Consider the following 21,906-nt stretch of genomic DNA (forward strand, 5'->3'; position numbering starts at 1 on the left):
CTGCTGGACATACGCATCCCACTTATTCAGCATCTTTTGCTGTGATATGAGAGCTCGCCCATCAGGACCTTTACTAACTCAGTAAACCTGGTTCTGAGCAAAACAAATGTTTGCTCTGATTTTCTTAACTGCCTCTCACTCCTCTGTCCCTTTTCCATGTACTGATCACTACTATCCCTTTTTTCTCTTCCTCACCAGCCTCAGCTCCCATGATTTAAAAACCTGTGCTCCTTCTCAGCCTTGTCATCAATGGAATCATCTCAACTTTTGTGACTTTCAAGGCAGATTACTCACCTATCCCATGTCCCCTACCTCACTTTTGCTCCGTTGGACTTTATGGCTCACCACTTTACTGACTATGGGCCAGATCTATCAAAAAACTGATTTGCAATTCTTAAATAGCACATTTTAAGAAATCGCTATTTAAGAAATGCAAAATGGTATGTATGATTTTTGCGATTCGGTAATAGCGATTTCTTAAAATTTGCAAATGCTATTTCCGAATCGCAAATAGAGAATCCGACCCCATTCGCACCTATGTGCCTGTTGCAAATGTTTTTGCATTTCCCAAACTGGAATTTGCAAATTAGGAAATGCGAATCCCAGGGTGCTGGGGGCCTAAGGCCCCCTCTGCTGCACCCCAAAATATTTTTACGGCTATGTGAAGCTCACACATGGCTTAGGGGCATGTGTGCGCTACATGTCAATTTTAAAAATGCATTTATAATGCATTTTTAAAAATTGCACATTCTTACCACCAAACCTGAGTTCGTGGTACTTGCATTTCCTAAATGCCCAATTCACATTTAGGAAATGCTTGATACATGCGCTTTGGAAATCACAAATAGGAATTCCCTATTTGCGATTTCCTATTTATAGAATCGCAATTTGTGTTTCTCTAAATGGCGTCGCAATTTTAAGGAATCGCTATTTTTGTGATTCCTTAAAATTGCACTGTGAATGCCTTTCATACATCGTGAAAGGCATTTTTACATTCGCAAACAGCCGAATTTTACGATTTTGCGATTCGCACCATTTGCAAATGCGAAAAAGTTTGATGGCCCGTGATTCGCAAAGTCCCTTGTTTTGTGACCACAAAATTGGGGGTCAGATGTATCAAACTTTTTTGCATTCGCAAACAGTTCGAATTGCAAAATTCAGCCGTTTGCGAATTCAAAAATGCCTTTCACGATGTGTGAAAGGCATTCGCAGTGGAGGAGGAGTCAAAAGCGAGGCAGCCTGGGCAGGGGCTGCTGCTTGAGATATGCTTGTTGCAGGGAACGCCCTACCAAGTCTGCGCAGTTTCTTTTATGTGTGAAAGTTGGCTGACAGATATACTTCACAATATCTGGGCGTACAGACGGGATTTCTAATTCCAAGCGTACTGTTACCCCCAGGGGCATCCTGGCCCCTTTAACCCTTGAACAATTGACTGAAGACACTGCCGCGAGGGCCGGGTGTTTGGGAGCGATCGGCGTCAAATGGCGTCCAACATAGAGAGGGAGACTGTACTCACCAACATTCAGGGGCTGCGAGCGGAGCTGCAGAAGTTGGTGAAAGGTTGTCAACACCCGACCCCAAGATGCCGAAGACAAAAGTTGTGTGTTCTTTGGATTATCTTTGCACGCTGAGCTCAGTTTGGACCACTCTCTGTGCTTCTGTGCTTCTGTTGAGGCCTGTGATTTTTGGGCTCTGCTGGAAGACTCTTGTGTGGGACCCCAGTGCACACCCTAGGCTTCACCCGGGGACTTCCGGGTGAAGTTGAACTCAGTGTTTACTCTGGTTCTGGAAGGATTGCACTCGCCTCATCTCTTGAGTCTCCGTTTGCGTTTCCAGAAGCGCCTCGCTTGCAGCCTGCGATGAGGAGGGGGTTTGCAGGAGGGCTGAAAAAATGGGAGAAAGTTTCAGCTTATGTTCTAACAGCGATTTTGGGATCTTGGATCAAATGACACGCTGTGCTAAACTTTCCCTGGGGGCCACACTTGGGCTGGGGTGGGACTTCATCCCCCAGACTGCCTTGCTGCCGGCCCCACCCCACGTGATTTGAGCTTTTAAGCGCCATCAGAACCGCAGCGCGGGAAGCGCTGTTGCTGAACTTTCCCTGGGGGCCACACTCGGACTGGGGTGGGACTTCATCCCCCAGACTGCCTTGCTGCCAGCCCTGCTCCACGTGATTTGAGCTTTTAAGCGCCACCAGAACCGCAGAGCAGGACGTGCTGTTGCTGAACTTTCCCTGGGGGCTACACTCGGACTGGGGTGGGTCTTCATCCCCCAGACTGTCTTGCTGTCGGCCCTGCCCCACGTAATCTGCGCTTTTAAGTGCCATCAGAACCGCAGCATGGGACGTGCCCAGGCGCGTGCCCTGGCGAAGACCAGGCCAAGAGCAGGCCTGTCTGCGCTCGTCCGCGGTCGGTCGAGTCTGGGCCATTCCTTTTGGTCCACACCACGGTGCGCTGCTCTTAAGTTCAAGCAAGGACTAAGGTATAAGTTATAGATTTTTATCTTGTTGTTTATGTGAATCCCCTATTTGATGCTATTTTAGGGAAACCTTTTGTACGGCTTATCTCTCCAATATGTGATTTTAGGGAACATTGGCAGACGTAAGATAACTTTGGCTTCTGCCACAGCAAATTCTACATTAGATGGGTTTCTGCAAAGAGCAGTGGGTGCTCTTAGTAAGGAGATTGAAATGACAGAGGGAAGACTGTCACTAGCCTCACTACCCTCAGATAGATTAAATCATTCAAGTTCAGCCCAGACCTATAATCAGGAGGGAGATTTTCAACAATCTCTGCAGGTTGTTTCGTCACCTGTTTTACCTGTCTCAAACGTAAATCCCGATTCTTTGCTGAACAAAACAGATGCTAACATTTTAATGGGAGAACCAATACCCCAAGTGAACCAAAGACTTGTTAGCGCTAAAAGGAAAAGAGTGGAGGGCATGTCAAGATCAAAAAGGCAGAAAACTGCTATCCAGAAGACCATAACGAGTCAGAATGGGGGGGAAGAACCCAGGATCTGACCAGCCGACTAATGAGCACATTGAAAGCCTATTGCTTTCACAGGAGGGGTTCCTCTTGAGTATAAAGAAGTTGTTTACTGAATCTTTACAACGGATATTGGAGCGCTTAGAGCAGGTGGAGAAACAACTGAACCATCTGGAACGGTCATTGACCAATCCAAAGGAAGACCTTTGGACTGATCATATTATGTCAACAGGCCGAGTTAGCACGGGGGTTAATAATATGAATTGTGAGGCCCAGGTGGATGCCTGTTTATTCCCGCCCCATACGTCTATTGTTAATGCTGCCTTGCGTAGCAACATAATCCCCATTGATAGGCATAATTAAGATATTGCCTGTTGTTGCACCTTGCAGGGGAAATTACCAACCAGATTGTCTGAGATAAATCCCATGCGCCTCTTGATCGTTTGCATTTGCCCCCTGAGTGCACCTCTTATCTGTAGTGTTAGTTGGGGTTCCTCCTTGGGCTATCGATTCATTGGAGGACACTCAAAGTATGATATACAAAGCAGCAGACTGGTGTAAAAAAATGCCAAATGTCACCACTCAATAATTAATGAAATTATCATGGTATGGAGAATAAGTTGGGTGGGACCTACACATAAGACTATTGAAGGGAACATTGTACGTAGTCTGAATGACACTAAATGGGTGCATCTTTTGCTATCTAGGTTAAGTTACGCAGATAGACTGCAAAGCAGGATAGTGGCAAGACCATCAGGCTTTTTTTACCCTCCTAGATTGACTGCACTTAGGCGGGCTGCCCCAAATGGATTACATAAGAGTAATGGGATCCTTGATCAGACTAATTCTGTAAATCAATGGGCTCAACCCAATGGATATGAGGCCCTATCAGAATTTACAGATATTGATTGACGCCATCCTTCAAAAACATCCAGAGATTTTAGGGCTGTGATTAAGTCACCAGAGAAGGCTGCCGATATATCCGATGTGAGTCACGTTCCTTTTAGGTCCCCTCTAGTAATAGCTGAGGGTGCAAACAGTCTAAGACCCTTAGATGGCCTGCACTTTTTGTCCTAGAATGTAGCAGGGATAAGAGATAAACTCCTTAACGAAGACTGGCTGGATAATACTGCCAACTATGACATCATATGATGTCAGGAAACATGGGCTATTAATCCTGTATAACTAAATGGGTTCAGGTTTTATTGCTCACCCGTTATTGTTTCAGCAGCTGGAAAAGGAAAGGGGGGCATAGCTACCTTTTTATCCTGTGCCTTAGATAATTTACCTATCACTGAGGTGGCATCCTCTTCCAATTTTCAAATTTTGTATTTACAAAGAAATGTAGTATTAAACCTAATTTTAATTCATTTTTTATAATGAATTTTCTTCTCAAACTACAGATGTCATAGAGGCCATAGAGAGGAAGCTTGCAGACTTCTTTGTGGGACTATCTCAATAATTTGGGCAGGTGATTTTAACATTGTGAAATGCCGTTTTAGTGGGGAGTGCATCTGTGAGTTTTCCAACCTACAGGAGAATTTTAGCGGTCATTTTTTACATACCGCATATAGCGAAGCAATAAACAAAGTGATCCTGTCTTATAGTTTGATTGACACCTCAGATGTGGTGAATATAAATTTTGATCGGCCTCCTACATTTACAGGGCATGGTAGAGGTAGTACAATTGATTTTGTGTCTACCATTTAGTGATCACAACCCAATTCATATTAATTTGAAACTTTGTAACTGTGCAGTACGGACCTATCCTACCTGTCCCTCTATTAGCTATACAATAAATAACGGGGTCCGTTTAAAATGGAATAATGTCAATCCGGACAATTTTCTTACTAATTTAATTATCGATTTGGAGTCAGATTTTTATTGTTGTTTGGCCCCCGAATGGTCCCCAGAAGATATTCTTATGAGTTTTGATAATATTAGCGGCACGGTAGCTAGTCAATTGACTTTAAAAAAAAGAGTATCCATTAAAATCCTGGTTCAATCATGAGTGCACTAATGCACTCAGGCTGCGCAAGAAGGCGACTGCCATTATCCCACGCAATCAAGAGATTATAACCAGTTCTAGAAGGGCTTATAAGCAGGTACTACTAAAAAGGAAGCAGGAGCTGAGGACCAAAGCATGGGAAGATCTGGATAAAGCATCCAAACTAAAAGATGGCAAACTTTTTGGGGAGATTGTTAATCGTCTGTTTTTAATAATGATCTGACCCAAGGAATTGAGTATCATATCAGTAGTCAGGATTGGAGTGATCATTTTTCTAACATTTTTTAATCTGAGGAGGCTACTTTAATCCGGAGGGAAACCCTAACCCTGCCATGTAATTTAGCAGGGGAAGAATGGTTAGCTGATCTTATTAATTTACCCTCTGTAATTAATGCAATTCAAAGTGCAGCAAACAACAAGGCTCCAAGCCCAGATGGGATTCCAGTCGACCTGTATGAATACAATATTAATTTATAGGCCCCTCTAGTGACTAACGTCCTCAGAGCCGCTGTTAAAGGCAATTTTAGAGGCTCATGGAAAGAGGTAATTATTGTTCCGATTTTTAAAAAAGGAGATCGAAGTCTCCCCACATGCTATCGTCCCATCTCCTTGCTAGATTCTACAGTAAAGATTCTTGGTCAGGTAATTCTAGATAAACTGGAAACTTGGGCAGAGGACTCAGGCTGTTTTTCACCTATGCAGTATGGCTTTAGACCTAGTGTAGGGACAGTAGAGAAGGGCCCTAAATCTAACACTTATATGGGGGAAGTATGTCAAAGCTAAGAGAGGCGTACTTCATATGGCTTTTATAGACCTCTCCTGTGCCTTTGACCTAGTGGATCGGTCAGTTCTCTGGGATCTAATGGATCAAGCTGGAATTGATCACACTCTGGTACACTTGGTGCAAAGATTACACCCAGATACATCCGTAAAGGTGCGTTACACAGTGCTAGGGCATTGCACAAGTCCTATTAGGGTTACCAGAGGTGTGAGACAAGGGTGTATCCTTGCACCTTTTTTATTCCTATTGTATATTAACTTACTTGGTACCTTTTTAGAATCCTATAGTTTGGATATCCCACGACTAGGCTCTCAAACTGTCCCGCTCCTTCTTTATGCAGGTGACACAGTCCTACGGGCACTAACGGCAAATGGCCGTCAAAACCAAGAATTTCTATATAGGGGGGGGGGGGGGACCCAGTTGACAAAAATGCCTATTTTTAGCTCCTTGGGTATTTTGTTTGATATTTTGTTTGATACATGTCTTTTGTTTGATAAACGTGGGGTTTGGGAGAGATTGATTGCACAAAGAGCACTTAAATTAGGAGGAGCATTGGGCGCGTTATTTAGATTTGCAAAACAGTTAGGTGGTAAACCCATTAAGGAATTGATACAATTATATAGAAGCAAATGTATTTCATTTGGGGTTTACGATGCTGGTGTATGGGGTAGCTCCCCACCGGGGCAACTACAAGTCGCAGAGAATTGATGTTTAACTCGCCCATTGGCACTACCTCAAAGTACAGCGAGTCTGATTCTTCATCTCGAATTAGGGGTAGATTATTTTGAGGACCTTATAGGCCTAGCTCCCCTGTTACTATGGATTAAAATTTGGGCTACACTGAATGCAGTATTTTCTCGGTTAGTATTAGCAGATTGTCATGGCTACTTAATCCTCAGCATAGGTATTACATAACAAGGCTGAGGGTAAATTTGATTCACTACCTGGTAGCTTTTCCAGTAGCAGGGACTAGAATATCCATACATTCCCGTTGTCCATGTGATAACAGTTCTATTCAATCTACATTGCACTTTATGCTTTTATGTAAATTATATTCTGTTTTATCGGACTCATTTCCTTTGCCCCGTTCTTAAACACATGCAACCCCTATCCTATAAGAATGGTCTGAGATACCTGCAATCTGCTGCATCTCCTGAAATATGTTTTGCGGTTGTGAAGTTCATTATTGCGTCACAAAATCAACGGAAAGTCTATGGTACGGCCCCATTGAATTTTTAAGGCAGATTGATTTCCGCATTTGTGTTATTATTCAACCTCATACCAAATGCATTTTAAGACTTACATTAAATTGATATAGGTTCTGTAGTGTACTGATTGTGTAAAATAAACGGTTTAAGGATTTTTTTTGTACGATTAGATCAAAGGTAATGCTGGAAGTGACTTGGATGTTTTTTACTTGTGCATAGCCGCCATTTAATTAGACGTTTGGGGCCAGATGTAGCAAAGGGTTTGCGCCTCGCAAACAGCGAAAAACACCATTTGCGAGGCGCAAAAGCCTCTTTGCTATGCAGAAATGCATTTTGCGAGTCGGATCCGACTCGCAAAATGCATTTCCGACTCGCAAATAGGAAGGGGTGTTCCCTTCCTATTTGCGACTCGCAATGCGATTCAATTAGATTCGCGGTCGCAAATTTAATCGCAGTTACCATCCACTTGAAGTGGATGGTAAACCAGTCGCAAACGGGAAGGGGTCCCCACGGGACCCCTTCCCCTTTGTGAATGGACACAAAAATAATTTTTCAGAGCAGGTAGTGGTCTGATGGACCACTTACCTGCTCTGAAAAATACCCAAACAAAAGGTTTTTTTTTTTTTTCTAAGTGCAGCTCGTTTTCCTTTAAGGAGATAGAAAAAAAAACTGCTTTATTAAAAAAGCAGTCACGGACATGGTGGTCTGCTGACTCCAGCAGGCCACCATCCCCGTGAGTGCCCATACTCGCAATGGGGTCGCAAAATGCGACCCACCTCATTAATATTAATGAGGTGGGTCTTTGCGACCCCATTGCGAGTTGCAGAAGGTGTCTGAGACACCTTTCTGCATACCAAATTGCGAGTTGCAATTTGCGAGTCGCACGGACTCGCAAATTGCAAGTCGCAATTTGGCTTTTTCCTACATCTGGCCCTAAATGTGCTCTAAATGAATAGAGCTTAAAAATATTTATGATGCATCGATTCTTTTCTATGGATTTTTTATTGTATATATTGGATCTAGAAGTAATATAAACAAATATATTTCTTGTCCTTTTGTACATCTTTTATAATCGTTTTTTAATTTCTTAACTGTTTTAAGATTTTAAGATTATCTGTCGTATATATAATGATTGATGTTTGAAATAATGTTTTGTGCACTTTTATGGTTTCAAGTGAGACCGAATAAAGATACTTTCTCTGTCTGTCTGTCTGCATTCGCAGTGCAATTTTAAGGAATTGCGAAAATAGTGATTCCTTAAAATTGCGACCCCATTTAGAGAATCGCATACTGCGATTCTCTAAATAGGAAATCGCAAATAAGGAATTCCTATTTGCGATTTCCAAATCACATGTATCAAGTGTGAATTGGGAATTTAGGAAATGCAAACACCACAAACTCAAGTTTGGTGGTAAGCATGTGCAATTTTTAAAAATGCATTATAAATGCATTTTTTAAAATGACATGTAGCACACACATGCCCCTAGAGCATGTGTGTGCTTCACATGTCCGCACATATTTTTTGGGGTGCATCAGAGGAGGCCTTAGGCCCCCAGCACCCTGGGGTTTGCATTACCTAATTTGCGAATTCCTAACTGGAATCTGCAAATTGGGAAATGCAAAACCTACAGGCCCATAGGGATGAATGGAGTTGCATTCTCTAATTGCGATTCGGTAATAGCGATTGTGAATTTTAAGAAATCGCTATTACCGAATCGCAAATTTCATACATCCCATTTTGCATTTCTTTAACAGCGATTTCTTAATAAATTTGCTATTTAAGAAATGCAAAACAGTTCTTTGATACATCTTGCCCTGGATTTCTTTTATGCACAACCCATTTTTCAAGCCAGAAAGATTTCTCTGACTCGTGAAATTTGTTTCGCGACCCATACAGAGTCACAGTTTGGAACAGTGTAAAAGAGATGTTCCTTCCAAATTGCTTTTCGGTATACAGGGCATCAGTGGATTGCTACTGCTATTCCAGTTGAACAGTTAACGACACCTCAAAGGAAGTGGTAACTGATTCACAAAGGGGACCGGGACCCCTTGGAACAAAATGGATTTTTTTTAAAGTAGCAGCAGTTACTTTAGGAAACCGGTGGTGCTTTAAAAATAAAGCTTTCAATTTGAGAATGGAAAAACAGGGATGGTGGTCTGCTCTCTTATGGATGACACCATCCCAGTGGCGGTCAACACAAAATAAAAGTAGTGGGGCGGGTGGAGGTTGCACAGGGGCAGCATGAGTTGAGAATGCAGGGTCGGGGGAGCACACGGGCTGGGGGAAAGCAGGCGGGCATTTTAATAATAATAATATTTAATAAAAAACACTTACCTGGTGTTGCCGGCCACCTCACGCTCCTCTGCTCCTCTGCTTCCTGGTCCCAAAGACTCCCTGTGCAATCCCCGAGCTGCTCTCATGCTATGACCAAGCATGCAAGCAGTGCGGGGATTGGCCTGAGCGGCCTGGTTTGCCACTCGCTCAGGCATATGGAGTCTGTGCTATTTCTCCAACCTGGCTGTCAAATACAACCGTGTTAGGAATGGAGTCTTTGGTTGGCAGTCAGGTTACCCCCTGTCCAAGCAGGGACCCTCTCTCTAGTCAGGGTAAGTCACACACACTCCAAATTATCCTGTGCCCACCCTCTGGTAGCTTGGCACTGAGCAGTCAGGCTTAACTTTGAAGGCAATGTGTAAAGTATTTGTGCAATAAATCATGCAATAACACAGTATAGCACCACAAAAATACACCACACAGTGTTCTGAAAAATATAGAATATTTATCTGGATAAATGCAGGTCAAAACGATCAAGATTCAATAAGTACACATTGAAATATCACTTCAGAGAATGATAAAAAGTCTGTAGTCTTTAAAAGCAATAAGTGTCTTTTGTAAGCACAAAGTACCTGGTTTGCATTCAAAATCTCCTCCAGGGGCCGCAGAGGAGGAGATGCGTGGAAAAAAGGGGATGTGTGCGTCGATTTCTCTGGCGCACACAGACGATGCGTCAATAAGTTTTCACGCAGGGAAGGCTTTGCGTCGATTTCCGGCACAAAGACTTGGATCCTGTTCGGGTTGCGGGGTATTCAGGGGACATGGCAGGGAAATCCTGGCCGTGCGGAAAGAAGTCACAGGAGCTCCATCGATCGGGTAGGTGATGCGTTGATTCTTCTCGCAGGAAGTTGGGCTTCATTGGCTTGGCTTTGCGTCGATCCAGTGGCCCGTGTGTCAAAGTTCCGGTCGCAACACTGGCGCTGCGTCGATCTCCTCTCGGGGAGCCGGGTTACGTCGTTCCGGTTCAGCATGTGGTGATTTTCTCACCGCGATGCAGGCTGTGCGTCGTTTCTGGCAGGCTGTGCATCAAATTTTCGCCGCACAAGGAGTTCTTTGCTGGTCCTGAGACTTCAAGGAACAGGAGGCAAGCTCTATCCAAGCCCTTGGAAAGCACTTCTCAGCAGAGCCAGAGGGCAGCAAGGAAGAAGGGCAGCAGTGCTTTGCAGAAAAGCAGTCAGGTGAGTCCTTTGGGCAGCCAGGCAGTTCCTCTTGGCAGGTTGCAGGTTCTGGTTCAGAGTTTCTTCACCAGTGGTATCTTGTCCAGAAGCGTCTGAGGTAGTAGGGTCAGAGGCACTGTTTAAATACCCAAATGCGCCTCTTAAGTGGGGGAGACTTCAAAGAGTGGCTTAGAATTGCACCAGGTCCCCTTTCAGTTCCATCCTGTCCGCCAGGGTCCCAGTAGGGGGTTTGACAGTCCATTGTGTGAGGGCAGACCACTATCCTTTCACATGTGAGTGTCAGGCCCTTCCCTCCCAGCCCAGGAAGACCCATTCAGTATGCAGATGTGTGCAGGTGTGACTGAGCATCCTGTGTTTGGGGTTGTCTGAGTGAAATGCACAAGAGAGCTGTCAAGTAACCTAGCCAGACATGGATTGTAAGGCACAGAAAGATTTAAGTGCAGAGAAATGCTCACTTTCTAAAAGTGGCATTTCTAAAATAGTAATATTAAATCCAACTTCACTGGTCAGGAGGATTTTGTATTACCATTCTGGCCATACTAAATATAACCTTGTTACTCCTTTCAGATCAGAATCTACCACCCAAACAGTATATGAAGGTAGCCCTAATGTTAGGCTATGAAAGGAGCAGGCCTCACAGCAGTGTAAAAACGAATTTAAGAGTTTTATACTGCCAGGACATGTAAACTGCACAGGTACATGTCCTGCCTTTTATCTACATAGCACCCCGCCCTAGGGGTTACCTAGGGGCTACCTTAGGGGTGACTGATATGTAGAAAAAGGGGAGTGTAAGGCTTGGCAAGTACTTTTAAATGCCAAGTCGAAGTGGCAGTGAAATGGCCCCTCTAGGCCTTGCAATTGCAGGCCTGAGGCATGGTTAAGAGGCTACTTATGTATCAGTGCTGCAGGCCCACTAGTAGCATTTAATCTACAGGCCCTGGGCACATGTAGTGCACTTTATTGGGGTCTTACAAGTAGATTAAATAAGCCAATTGGGTATGAACCAATGTCACCATGTTTTAAGAGAGAGAGGGGTAAAGTGCGCAGAGTCCTAAAACCAGCAAAAACAGTGTCCAAAAAGTGGAGGGAGGCAGGCAAAAAGTTAGGGGTGACCACCCTAAGGCTATCAGGTCTATCAGACCGGGTTTGGAGAAACCTAACTGTGCATGTCTGCTTGGCCAATCTAGAACAGCTGGCCAAACAAACATGTACAGTTAAGGGCACCCTCAACTCCCCCCTCCTCTCTACCTTCTCCCGTGGCACAGTTCCCCCCCCCCCCCCCCCACCCTTCCCTGCGCAGGCTGGCTAAGCCAGCAGCAGAAAAATAAAACAATAGTTAAATATTGTTTCATTTTTCTGCTGCTGGCTCTGAGCCAGCTGGGCGGTGCTCCTCCGCCATTGTGGAGTAGCTGCCGCTGTACCTTCCCTGTTTGTTGCCAATCACAGAGGGTTACAAATTGTGACCTGCTCTGTTAATGTTCATTAGGCAGGTCATTCTGTGACTGCCAGCAGTAGTGAGTTTGCAACATGACTTAATAGTACATAGGTCACTTTGTAAAATCAGAATCTTTTACAAAGTTATTGCAAAATTTGGTGCATGTGGCTTCTAAAGACTTATCAGAGAAAACACTAGCCTGTAAAAAACACTGGAAAAAGAAACAAGTGAGAAAAAAGTGAAAAACGTGAAGAGACCAAAGCCACAAAAACAAACTTGATATATATCTGCTTTGATCAAAGAAAATACTTCTATACAAACACATCCCTGTTAGGCCCAGCTACCCGACGGAAGGGTAGCATGAGAAAGCAAAATGACTTCGCAATAGCTCATGCTAAAACCAGAAGAAATATCAAGTAAAAAAGCTGCCCTGCCCCAGTGACTGACAAGAAAATCATCAGCCTGCTCAATACATTTTGCATGACTGTTATGGATGACACCAGAATTCTAACTCTTAGGTCAGTGTAAAAACTAACAGGGATGTTGCTTTTTACGAACACTTTTTATGAACACTTTATGGGTGACCTGGGCCCATATTCTACTCTAGCCAAGAAAAACAGACCAGCCTGAACTGTCAGGCTATGGGCTCTCAGAACTCGAACACAAGTAATCTAGGGCCCTAAATAGGGTTTCTTAGACAAGTATAGCTTTGTTCCCGTGGCACAGTGAGCCCGGGACCAATGTCTGGGCGTATTGACTGTTCCCATGAGGAGCAGGGTCAAGGCTGATTTACATATGGCGGTCCAAACTGAGGTGGCATGGTGGGCAAAACAATGATAGATTGGGATGCGGCCAAGCACTCGCCAGTGGCTATTAGTTCTACTATTCTCTCCATCACCTTGTTGTTGTCATGTTTGATAGGCATTTTTCCATAACGTCACACTCTTTCTGATATGCACTTGTTTTCCTGTGGCACTGCATGTAGTGTTTTGTATTTCGGTGCACACTATTTCCGTAGGGACAGTTATGAATTGCTGCAACCCAGAAACATTGCTGCGGAATTTCAGCCTATGGTTGCTATTCACAAAGTTTTACGTACACCCGAGTAAATTTACAAGTTCATATTTACTCTACCCTTTTGAGTAACTTTACTACTCCTGGCTCGAGTGTAAAATTTCCTCAAAAAGTCTAGACTTACTTGTCCCATTCCCTAAATTCAGGGTTTGGAGCCTAATTTACAAGCGTAAAGTTACTACTTGTAACTTTTCACATGTAGTTGGAGGTCACCCACAGGGGGGTAGAGATCTCCTAGTTTTCAAGTATAGGGAAAAGGTTAAAAGTTAATTAAACTAAAATACCTTAATGTTTAACCCCATTGTAAAAGAAAGTCCCTCCCTATTCCTCCCATAACCCCTCCTTAATCTTAATAACTACCTCCCCTTTTATTTGTAAATATTCACCAATTTTCTACCACTCTGACCGCCCCTTTCACCTTTGCTACAAAAACATATACCTACGTGTGGTGAGATCTCCTCTGCTGGGGCAGGGATCTCAGCACATAAAACATAGGAGAGGCGGAGGCACAGACCACTGCACATAGGTTAGTGAATAGAATGTTTTAGTCGTTAATAATCATATTTTTTAGTACTACTACATGAACTAGAAATTGCAGTTTGTGAAAAGGCCCCTATGTATAAAAGGAAATTGTGCGTAAATTGCAGTCTGTCACCGTTTTTTTCCTCACTGTTCTTGGGGACAGCTACTTTCATCTCTATGATTGTGTGAATGGCTCAAAATAAGTCTGGTATTACATTTAGGAGGGCTTTCTTCGGTTCACCTACCACTCCAATATGATTTACGTTCATGGAATTATATTTTACAAAGCATTTCGATACAAGGAACATAACATCAGTACCGTAGTGAAAGCCATGACTTTCTATGGCAGTTGCAATTACAGCTCTTTTGAATTTGCACTTTTGTTCTCTGCCCACTTGTCTTTTCGTTATTAATCAAAAAGCTGACTTGGAATTTGACATTCACATGACGAATACATATTAATTATACATTCAGCAGTTTGATTTGTCAATCAATGTGTTTTATTGCAGTAACATTTCACATTCAAATATTTTTTTTTTATTTAGAATAACTCACGCCTCCAAAGTGTAAAAGAAAATGCCAATTGTACTTAAATGGGTTTATTATGCATCTCATGCAGCGCCATGATACCCTGTAATGTCCTGAGACAATTAAGAGCTGACGTCAAGGCCTCCCAAAACACAGAACATCATTGCCAATATGACTCCAGAAATTTTGACACATTTCTCATTTGTCATTTGTTCACTCTTGGATTTTACAGGTTAAAAAGTTGATTGTTTTCGACCCTAAAAAGCGTCTCACCACTCACCAGGCGTTGCAGCATCCATGGGTCACAGGAAAGGCAGCAAATTTTGCACACATGGACACTGCACAAAAGAAACTCCAAGAGTTCAATGCGCGCCGTAAATTGAAGGTAAGTCGAGCCTTGTGCAATGTCCGGTTCGCCTCAGTTTACGTTAAGTGCATTTTCAACCCAAGAGCTCAATGTAGATGGATTTATTAACATCCAACTGAAATGCTGTTTGGCCCCTTTGGAAATCCATGATTAGAATCTGCCAAGAGGATTTAACATCAGGTGGGCATCCTGCTGTCTGTCATGGTGGCAAAGGACATTACGGCCCTCATTACAAGTTTGGTGGGTGGCAAAATCTTTCCGCCTTCAGGCTGCCTGTGCTGCCTGAACCCTGCCATTCCTATCAGGAGTTCACTGCAGGGCCGGAAGACGGAAACAGTGTTTCCGCCCGCCCGCCCGTTCTGCAGTGAACAGGGTTTAACATTGACGGCGGCTCCTAATGGAGCCGGTGCCAATGTGGCGGTGCAGCGGGTGCAGCAGCACCGTCGCGCATTCCACTGGCCGTAATTTGGGCAGTGGAATGCGCAACGGGGCAGTGCAGGGGCTCCCGACACCCCTTTTCTGCCAGCCTTTCTATGGTGGTGTAACCCGCCATGGAAAGGCTGGTGAAATGGGGACTCGTAATCCCCAGGGTGGCGCTGCAAGCAAGGCTGCCGGATTACAACTGCCTGGACCGGCATGCTGCAGGCTGGCAGCAGCCTGGCGGTGTCGGTGGTCTGACCGTGGTAGCTCTGCCACGGGCATAATGTGGCAGTCCCACCACCAGCCTGTTGGCAGTGGGACTGCCAACGCGAGTCTGGCGGTCATGCGACCACCAGACTCGTAATGAGGGTCTATGTCTGCCGCCTTGATGGACTCCAGACCAACATATTGTGAGATCATTAGCAGCCCTGCAGTGATCCCTGTGCTTTCACAGATGCAACAGCAGCTCTTGTGAAATAACAGAAAGTTTGGTGAGCTGCCACCATTTTTTACGTAGTTGCTGATCACACATTTTTGTTTTCTATCACAACCTCACCAAAGCAGATGTTTGTTTTTGAAAAACAAAAGTCTAATGACTCTGAATGCACTGGGAGTTTTCTCTCAGGGTGGTGGTCATCAATATTTTGATTCTATTCAGAGGTTTTCCAAAAAGGAAAAAATCAGACCACCCGCTCTATATAGGGTGGATGGTCTGATGTGCTTACAACGACAACCCCGAGTCCACCAGGCTATCAGTGTGAGGTTTCCAGCAACAGAGCTAGTGGTGGCACCACTGTTGGAAACCTGACAGACCACCCAACTCTAAATAGAGCAGGCTGACTGACAGTTTGAACTGCAAACTGTACCAATATTTTTGTGATTTGGGTTTTATGCCACCCCATTCTTCTTAAAGTACTGTGTTAAAAAAGAAAAGTTTACTTTTGTTGTTTGTTTAAGGGGAGGCAGTTTTTAAACAAACTGTTTTTTTACATTCACAAACTGACCCTTTCCCAATTCTGTATAAGTTACTACCTACTTTGAGATGTCGTAATGTTTTGCAACTAGATTTTGGTTGCAAAACATTCATACACTAGATCCAGATATGGTATCTGGAAGGAATGCTTACAATACTCTCCTTCCAGAGACCGAATCAGAATTCAAGAAGTGAGGAGGAGGCTCAAATGTGTTGCAGCTGGTTGTTCCATTCATCTGTAGCATTGTAGTAGAATGCTAGACAGCCGGATCTGGTTTTCCGTATGAGTGGGATTTATGCAAGTTGGAGTACGGATGACCAGAGGTGTCTGGAAGGTTTGTAAAAACAGATGCAATTGTTGAGGTATGGTGAGGCAGTGTTATGCAGTGCTGTTGAAATGTGGATGAGGAGTTTAAATTGTGCGAGTTAGTGATGGAGGAGCCAGTGGAGCTCCTTCAGGTGTGGTTTGATGAGTGCTGCGTGGAAGAGAGTGATTCTGACCAACAAGTTCTGAAGGATCGGTAGCCTTTTGGTAGATTTTTTGTTGATCCTTTAATAGAGGGTGTTGCCATAGTCCAGCTGGCTTGTGACCAGGGCGTGAGTGTTTGGAAGCTGTTTAAAATCTTGCTCAGCATCTTCAAGGTAAGGAAACATGAGGCGGTGGCAGCATTGACTTGGGTGGCCATTATGAGTTTGCTCTCGATGATGATCCCAAGGTTCTTGGTGTGGGTGTCAGTCCTAGCTCTGTAGGCCACCAGGTAGAGTCTCATGATTTTGTGAACTTCCTGAAGATCATGATTTTGGATTTGTCAGTGTTCAGCTTTTGATAGCTGGTTTTCTTCCAGTGGATGATTTCAGACATGCAAACATTGAACTTGATCTGGGTACTCTGTGTCTTGTACATGATGGAGAGAATGAGTTGTGTTTCAGCGTAAGAGAGAGCATTAATATCCTGAGAGAGTATGATGCTGGCTAGAGGAATCAGGTATGGCTTGAAGAGGGTTTCTTCAGCAATGGAAGAACCATTCTGTGTTTTCAAGCATCTGGAAATGTCGTAGAAGAGGTGGAGTCATTCAGAATGGTTGTGAGCATGATGCTGATGTGTTGCAGTCCTCTGGAGTGGGTGTTGTGTGTGTAGTGGTCTGATGTGGCCCCTTAGTGGATGGACTTCATGGTGACGGCTGTTGCTTCTGGGGTGATGGCAGGCCATGTGATTAAAATTGATTCTTTGGATAAGATTGGGAGGTGTTTGCCAAGGTCTGCCACGTCGGTTGTGGAATGAAGCTGCTGTAAATCGTGGTGATTTTGTTGCTGAAAAATTGAGATTGTTGCAGAGGTCATGCGAGGGAGTGATTGAGTTGCAGGTGGCAGATGGTGAAGTGGAATCTTTCACAATGGTTAAGATTTCTGTTGGTGTTGGCATCTGTGTGGTTCACCACAGCAGTGTGTTTGGTGGTCCAAATCATTTGGTGGTAGCGACTCAGGGCAGATTTGAACATGCGTGTTTCTATATTCTCCTGTCATATTCTTCATTTGCACTTCAGTTGTTTGCAGTAACCTTTCATCAGTCTGAGTTCCTCCATTTATCAACTGGCATGAGGTCTGGATCTTGTTGTTTTGTTGTGTTTGAGGTGGGCCAAGGAGATGGCACAAGAGGTGATCCAACCATGAAACTACTTGATTGCTTTGAGGACGCTGTTTGCTGTGTTCGGGTCAACGGGTGTTGAGAACAGTGGTCCAATATTTATCAGTGATGCTGTTACAGTTTCTGTGGACTGGTCCAAAGGTGGTGCATGTGCGAAGGACTGGGAAAGGGATGCTGAACTTGATGATGGTGTGGTGTTTACAGGGAACTTCTGCAGACTTGTAGACTCTGATGTTGCTGAAGTTGGTGAAAATAGGGCCCAAGGGGCGTCCAGCGATGTGGGTAGGTCTCTTTACTCATTGGGTGAGGCCCAGGCTTCCAAGGTCTTCAATGAGTGCTCTTGAGTTGGGGAAGCCTGATCTTCTAGGTAAAAGTTTAGGTCTCCAAGTAGGATGTAATTGCTAGCATTGAGGATGAGTGGCGCAATGAAGTTTGTGATGGTGTCAGTGAAGCTGGTGCGTAGTCCTGATGATTTATAGATGAGAGTATCACTTAGGGTGAAGTTGGCTGTGGCGTGGAGCTTGAATGACCAATGTTCCATGTTAGAGGCTGACGTGCCTGTGGATATGGTGCGGCTGATGTTGCTCTTGTGGATCATGGTGATTCTGCCTCTAAGCTTGTGAATTCTGTCTTGCCTGGTAACTTTGTAGCCAGTAGGGATGGCTGTGGTGATGTCAGGTGCCGATGCAGGGTACAGACAGGTTTGTGTGACAAAAATTAAGTCAGGTCATTGTCGTGCAGCAAGTCCAAGATCTCTGTGGCATGTTTGGTGAGTGAGCAGGTGTTGGGGAGCATGCAGGCGAGTGTGGAGTGTTGTGTGGGTGGTTGCAGAACTGTGGGTGTCTTTGAGGGTGAGGTGTTAGGTGCTTTCAGTATGGTGAGTGTTGGATTTTGGTAAGTGCATGGAAGTTTGCAGGAAGCACTGGAGAATGCTGTCTCAGTGTTGGATGGTGCGGAGAGGCAGCAGTGTATGAAGCAGTGCCAGGGTTGAGGGCATGGAGGGTTGTAGCAGGGCAGACGTGGGAGGGGAGAGGGCTGGGGTCCCTGGCACTGACGCGGTCCAGGCGTGTACGGGCACAGATGAGCTTGCCTTTGACGCACCAGTGGCGATCCCATTGTGCATCCACCATGTGTCAACCATTAAGTAGGTCCCAGAAGGAGAGAGGTGTGATATCACTTCCTATACAAATGGATGACAGGCGATCCAGTGATGTCACTTCATGTGCAGATGTATGATGCAGATTGGTGATGGCAACAACTCTTTTTTGTTTGGTTTTTACCTTTAAAAACAGTTTTGGCGGGAGACCAGTGATGTCACTTCTTGTGCTGATTGATTAGAGGAAATCCAGTGATGTCATTTTCTGTGCAGATCGATGATAGCAAATCGAGTGATGTCACTTCCTGTGCAGATGGATGATGGAAGAAAAAGTTAAATAGAAATGAGGATAAACAGTCTGTTCAAAAGCTCTCGTGAAATTAAGCCTAACGATAAATAAATACCTTCACTATTATTAACCAACAAATTTACCTGTAGGGAAAGTGCTTAATATGTTGTGCAATTGTATGTGAAGTGTATGACGTATGATTTTTAGATTTTTGCAACCTGCCAAAAGTAATGCTTGTAAATGACTGACACAAGTATATTACTTATCTTTTACGGTTTTTCTGTTCTAAGAGCATAGTGGCATGCTTGGAGCTTAAAATGAGGGAAAGTGCACTTGGCTACTTAAGGCTTTCCCTTCACATGTCTCTTCACTGGGCATTCAAGGTTGTCATTTAGCATGGGGGGATCTGCTAGGCATGTGGGTGTGTGCGCAGTGATTGGCTGGGCATATGAGACTAAACCTGCCAATTACGGGGGTGAAATTGACCTTTGAGACTGTTTATGCGAATAATGAGGCTGTATCTTTCTTAGTTATTTGTGCCTGGGTATATATGAGTCATGTGCCTTGGTATTTGGGGCAGTACATGGGCATGTGAGGCAGCGCCTAGGCTTTTGGTTGGTCCACTTTTGACTTGTGACCGATTATTGGTAGATGTCAATCTTTGGTGCCTAGGCACATACGGGCTCTGGCTGGGCATTTAAGTTTGCATCTTGACAATTGAGGCTATGTGTAGATTGTGCCATATGCATGTAAAGGGGTGCCTGAGTCTTATAAGCTTTATCTTAAAGTCTTTGGTGCTTTCCTGCTGCACATAACTATAAATGGGTATTTGGAGCTATGCCTGTTCATTTTGGGCTGTGCCCAGGTATTTTGCTCTGCCCAAACATTTTAGGTCATGTGTTGGTAGTCGGGTCTCTGTCAAGACATTTTTTATTGTGCCACAGGATTTTAAGCTATAATTGGTAACATCAGCATTTGGTGCCTGTTTGGTGTATGATGACTTTAATTGGGTAGGTGATGGCTGCACCCCAGGCACACCGTGGCAGCCACCTAGCTAACATATGAATCAGCAGTAAGCTATACCTGCTTTAGTAACTTTTCTATTTTATTAACTTTCTCTTATGTTATGTTTTTGTTAAAGTAATCATGTCACTTCCTGTGACGTCATTGTTGTCAAAGATAATGTGATGCCATGTGTACAGGGGCATGTTGTGCCAATTATACTATTCAGTCTTACTGAATGGTCTAAAAAGAAAACATTGCAGAGCTCTGAAATTTAGCTCACAGTGGGCTTTTTTATAAGGCTCTTCATCAAGGCTAAGCTTTTTGTCTGTGTCCTCCGCAGGCTGCAGTGAAAGCTGTAGTTGCATCAACACGCCTTGGAAGTGCTGGAAGTCACAGCAGCCATGACAGCAATAAGGCAAGCCGAAACCCCTCGCCAATTCAGGACAACGAACATGAAGAGACACACACTCAGGAATCAGTCGAAGACGCACCAAAGGAGGGCTCCTAGGCCACATCTGCTAGGAATCGAGATGGTGCCTAGCAGTTCATGTGCCAGCCACAGTAGCGGGTGGCTCAGTGAGAAAGATTTCAAAGCATGGCATCCACAGGCCTACCTTATGGCGGAACGAAATGCACAGACCGGTGGTGACCCAAAGTTCAATGCATGTGACTGCTCATCAAAATTGTCCACTCGCCATGGAAGGCATGCACAGAGTACAGTGGCACTTCTCTCTGTACCAGGAAGCGAACTATGAGAAAGAACCAATAATACTTCATACATTATTTGATATGCATTTGCTTGGTGTCTGAGCAGTAGGACATTTTTGACGTGGATATAATTTTTTGTTTGGTTTATTTCAATAACAAATTTCCCTGTAGAGCAGTCCCACTTTTTTGCATTTTCCTTTCACCTGATTCTGCTGATTACTATGTTATTTCAAAGTTCCTATATGTTATATGTGTACATTTTGCTTTCTGACCCTTATATTTGAAAAACTGTTTACAAGAATATAGTATAACAATGTATATGCAAAAACATTCCACTTAGTGCTGGTAAGCTTTGACTCAATCCATGGGAGGACCCAGTGGTAGGGAAGCTGTTGGCTTGTCCAGCTTCTGCTTTGAATGCCTTACCGTGCTGAGAGTTTATATACAGTATTTTAATAACAACCAAAAACTCTCTTTCCTGTCGGTGTGTACAGCTGTAGAAAGCAGAAACTAGTGGAAAAGAGAAACAGAAATTACCTTCTTTTGAATGCAAGTCTATTTTATTCTAAACTTTTTAAAACGCGCAGTTACATTGGCAACTCATCGCAAAGTTAAAAACAGCAACACGATGAAGATTTTTGATTTGTGGAGAAATCGTTTCGGAGGATGTTACACGCAAGACGGGCCTGGTTCCAAATGGCGGAGACCTTGCTTTCTTTCCTCTCTGTAATATCCAACATTATGCTACACTGAGAAATCATACGCCTAGATTCATTTAATTTCTTAAAGGACTTATAAGCATATTCTAGGGCAGACACATTATGCCAAAGTCATTCATGCTTGCTGCATGTTTTTTTAACCTTTATTTGAGCAGTGCACGGAAGGGCCAAATTCACTAGATTGTATTCCTTCAAATTCCACTTCAAGTTGGTTTTGTTCTGCATGTCATTCATTATAATTCATGCACCACATTTTTTGAATATTTCACAATGACTTGTAAAATAATATGTTGCATAAAACTAAAGTAAATAAACCAAATAAATTTTTCGGTTCAGTATAATTGCGGGTTATGGTCTTTTTTGTTGGTACTAGAGTTCTGCAAGAACCGGACAGAACATTGCATCTGCAAAGGTCACTGGAAAAGCACGGAAGTGGTTGCACTTTGAAAACACAATTTATTTATTTTTCATGTGTTTGTAAAGTAAAGCGCGCTGATACCCAGGGAGCTAGGCGTCCTGTTGCTGCCACGGCCGGAGGACTACAAGGCAGGAAAGTTTGGCTGCAAAAGAACTGTACTGTTTTGAGTTTCTTCCTGAAGGCTAGATGATTCTGGGGAGATCTGTGAAG

General features: G+C 43.9%; 1 protein-coding gene across 1 annotated transcript in view; it reads left to right on the forward strand.

Annotated features, from left to right (window-relative positions):
• CAMK4 (calcium/calmodulin dependent protein kinase IV) overlaps positions 1-21,618 on the forward strand; it is an 892,231-nt gene extending 870,613 nt beyond the window's left edge. The window contains exons 10-11 of the mRNA XM_069226461.1: positions 14,289-14,441; positions 20,192-21,618. Coding sequence (XP_069082562.1) covers positions 14,289-14,441; positions 20,192-20,359 — 321 coding nt within the window. The 3' untranslated portion in view covers positions 20,360-21,618. The remainder of the gene's footprint in view (positions 1-14,288; positions 14,442-20,191) is intronic.
• The last annotated feature ends 288 nt before the right edge of the window (positions 21,619-21,906 follow it).

The sequence above is a fragment of the Pleurodeles waltl genome, chromosome 1_1 (genome assembly GCF_031143425.1).
Source record: "Pleurodeles waltl isolate 20211129_DDA chromosome 1_1, aPleWal1.hap1.20221129, whole genome shotgun sequence".
Classification (NCBI taxonomy): domain Eukaryota; kingdom Metazoa; phylum Chordata; class Amphibia; order Caudata; family Salamandridae; genus Pleurodeles; species Pleurodeles waltl.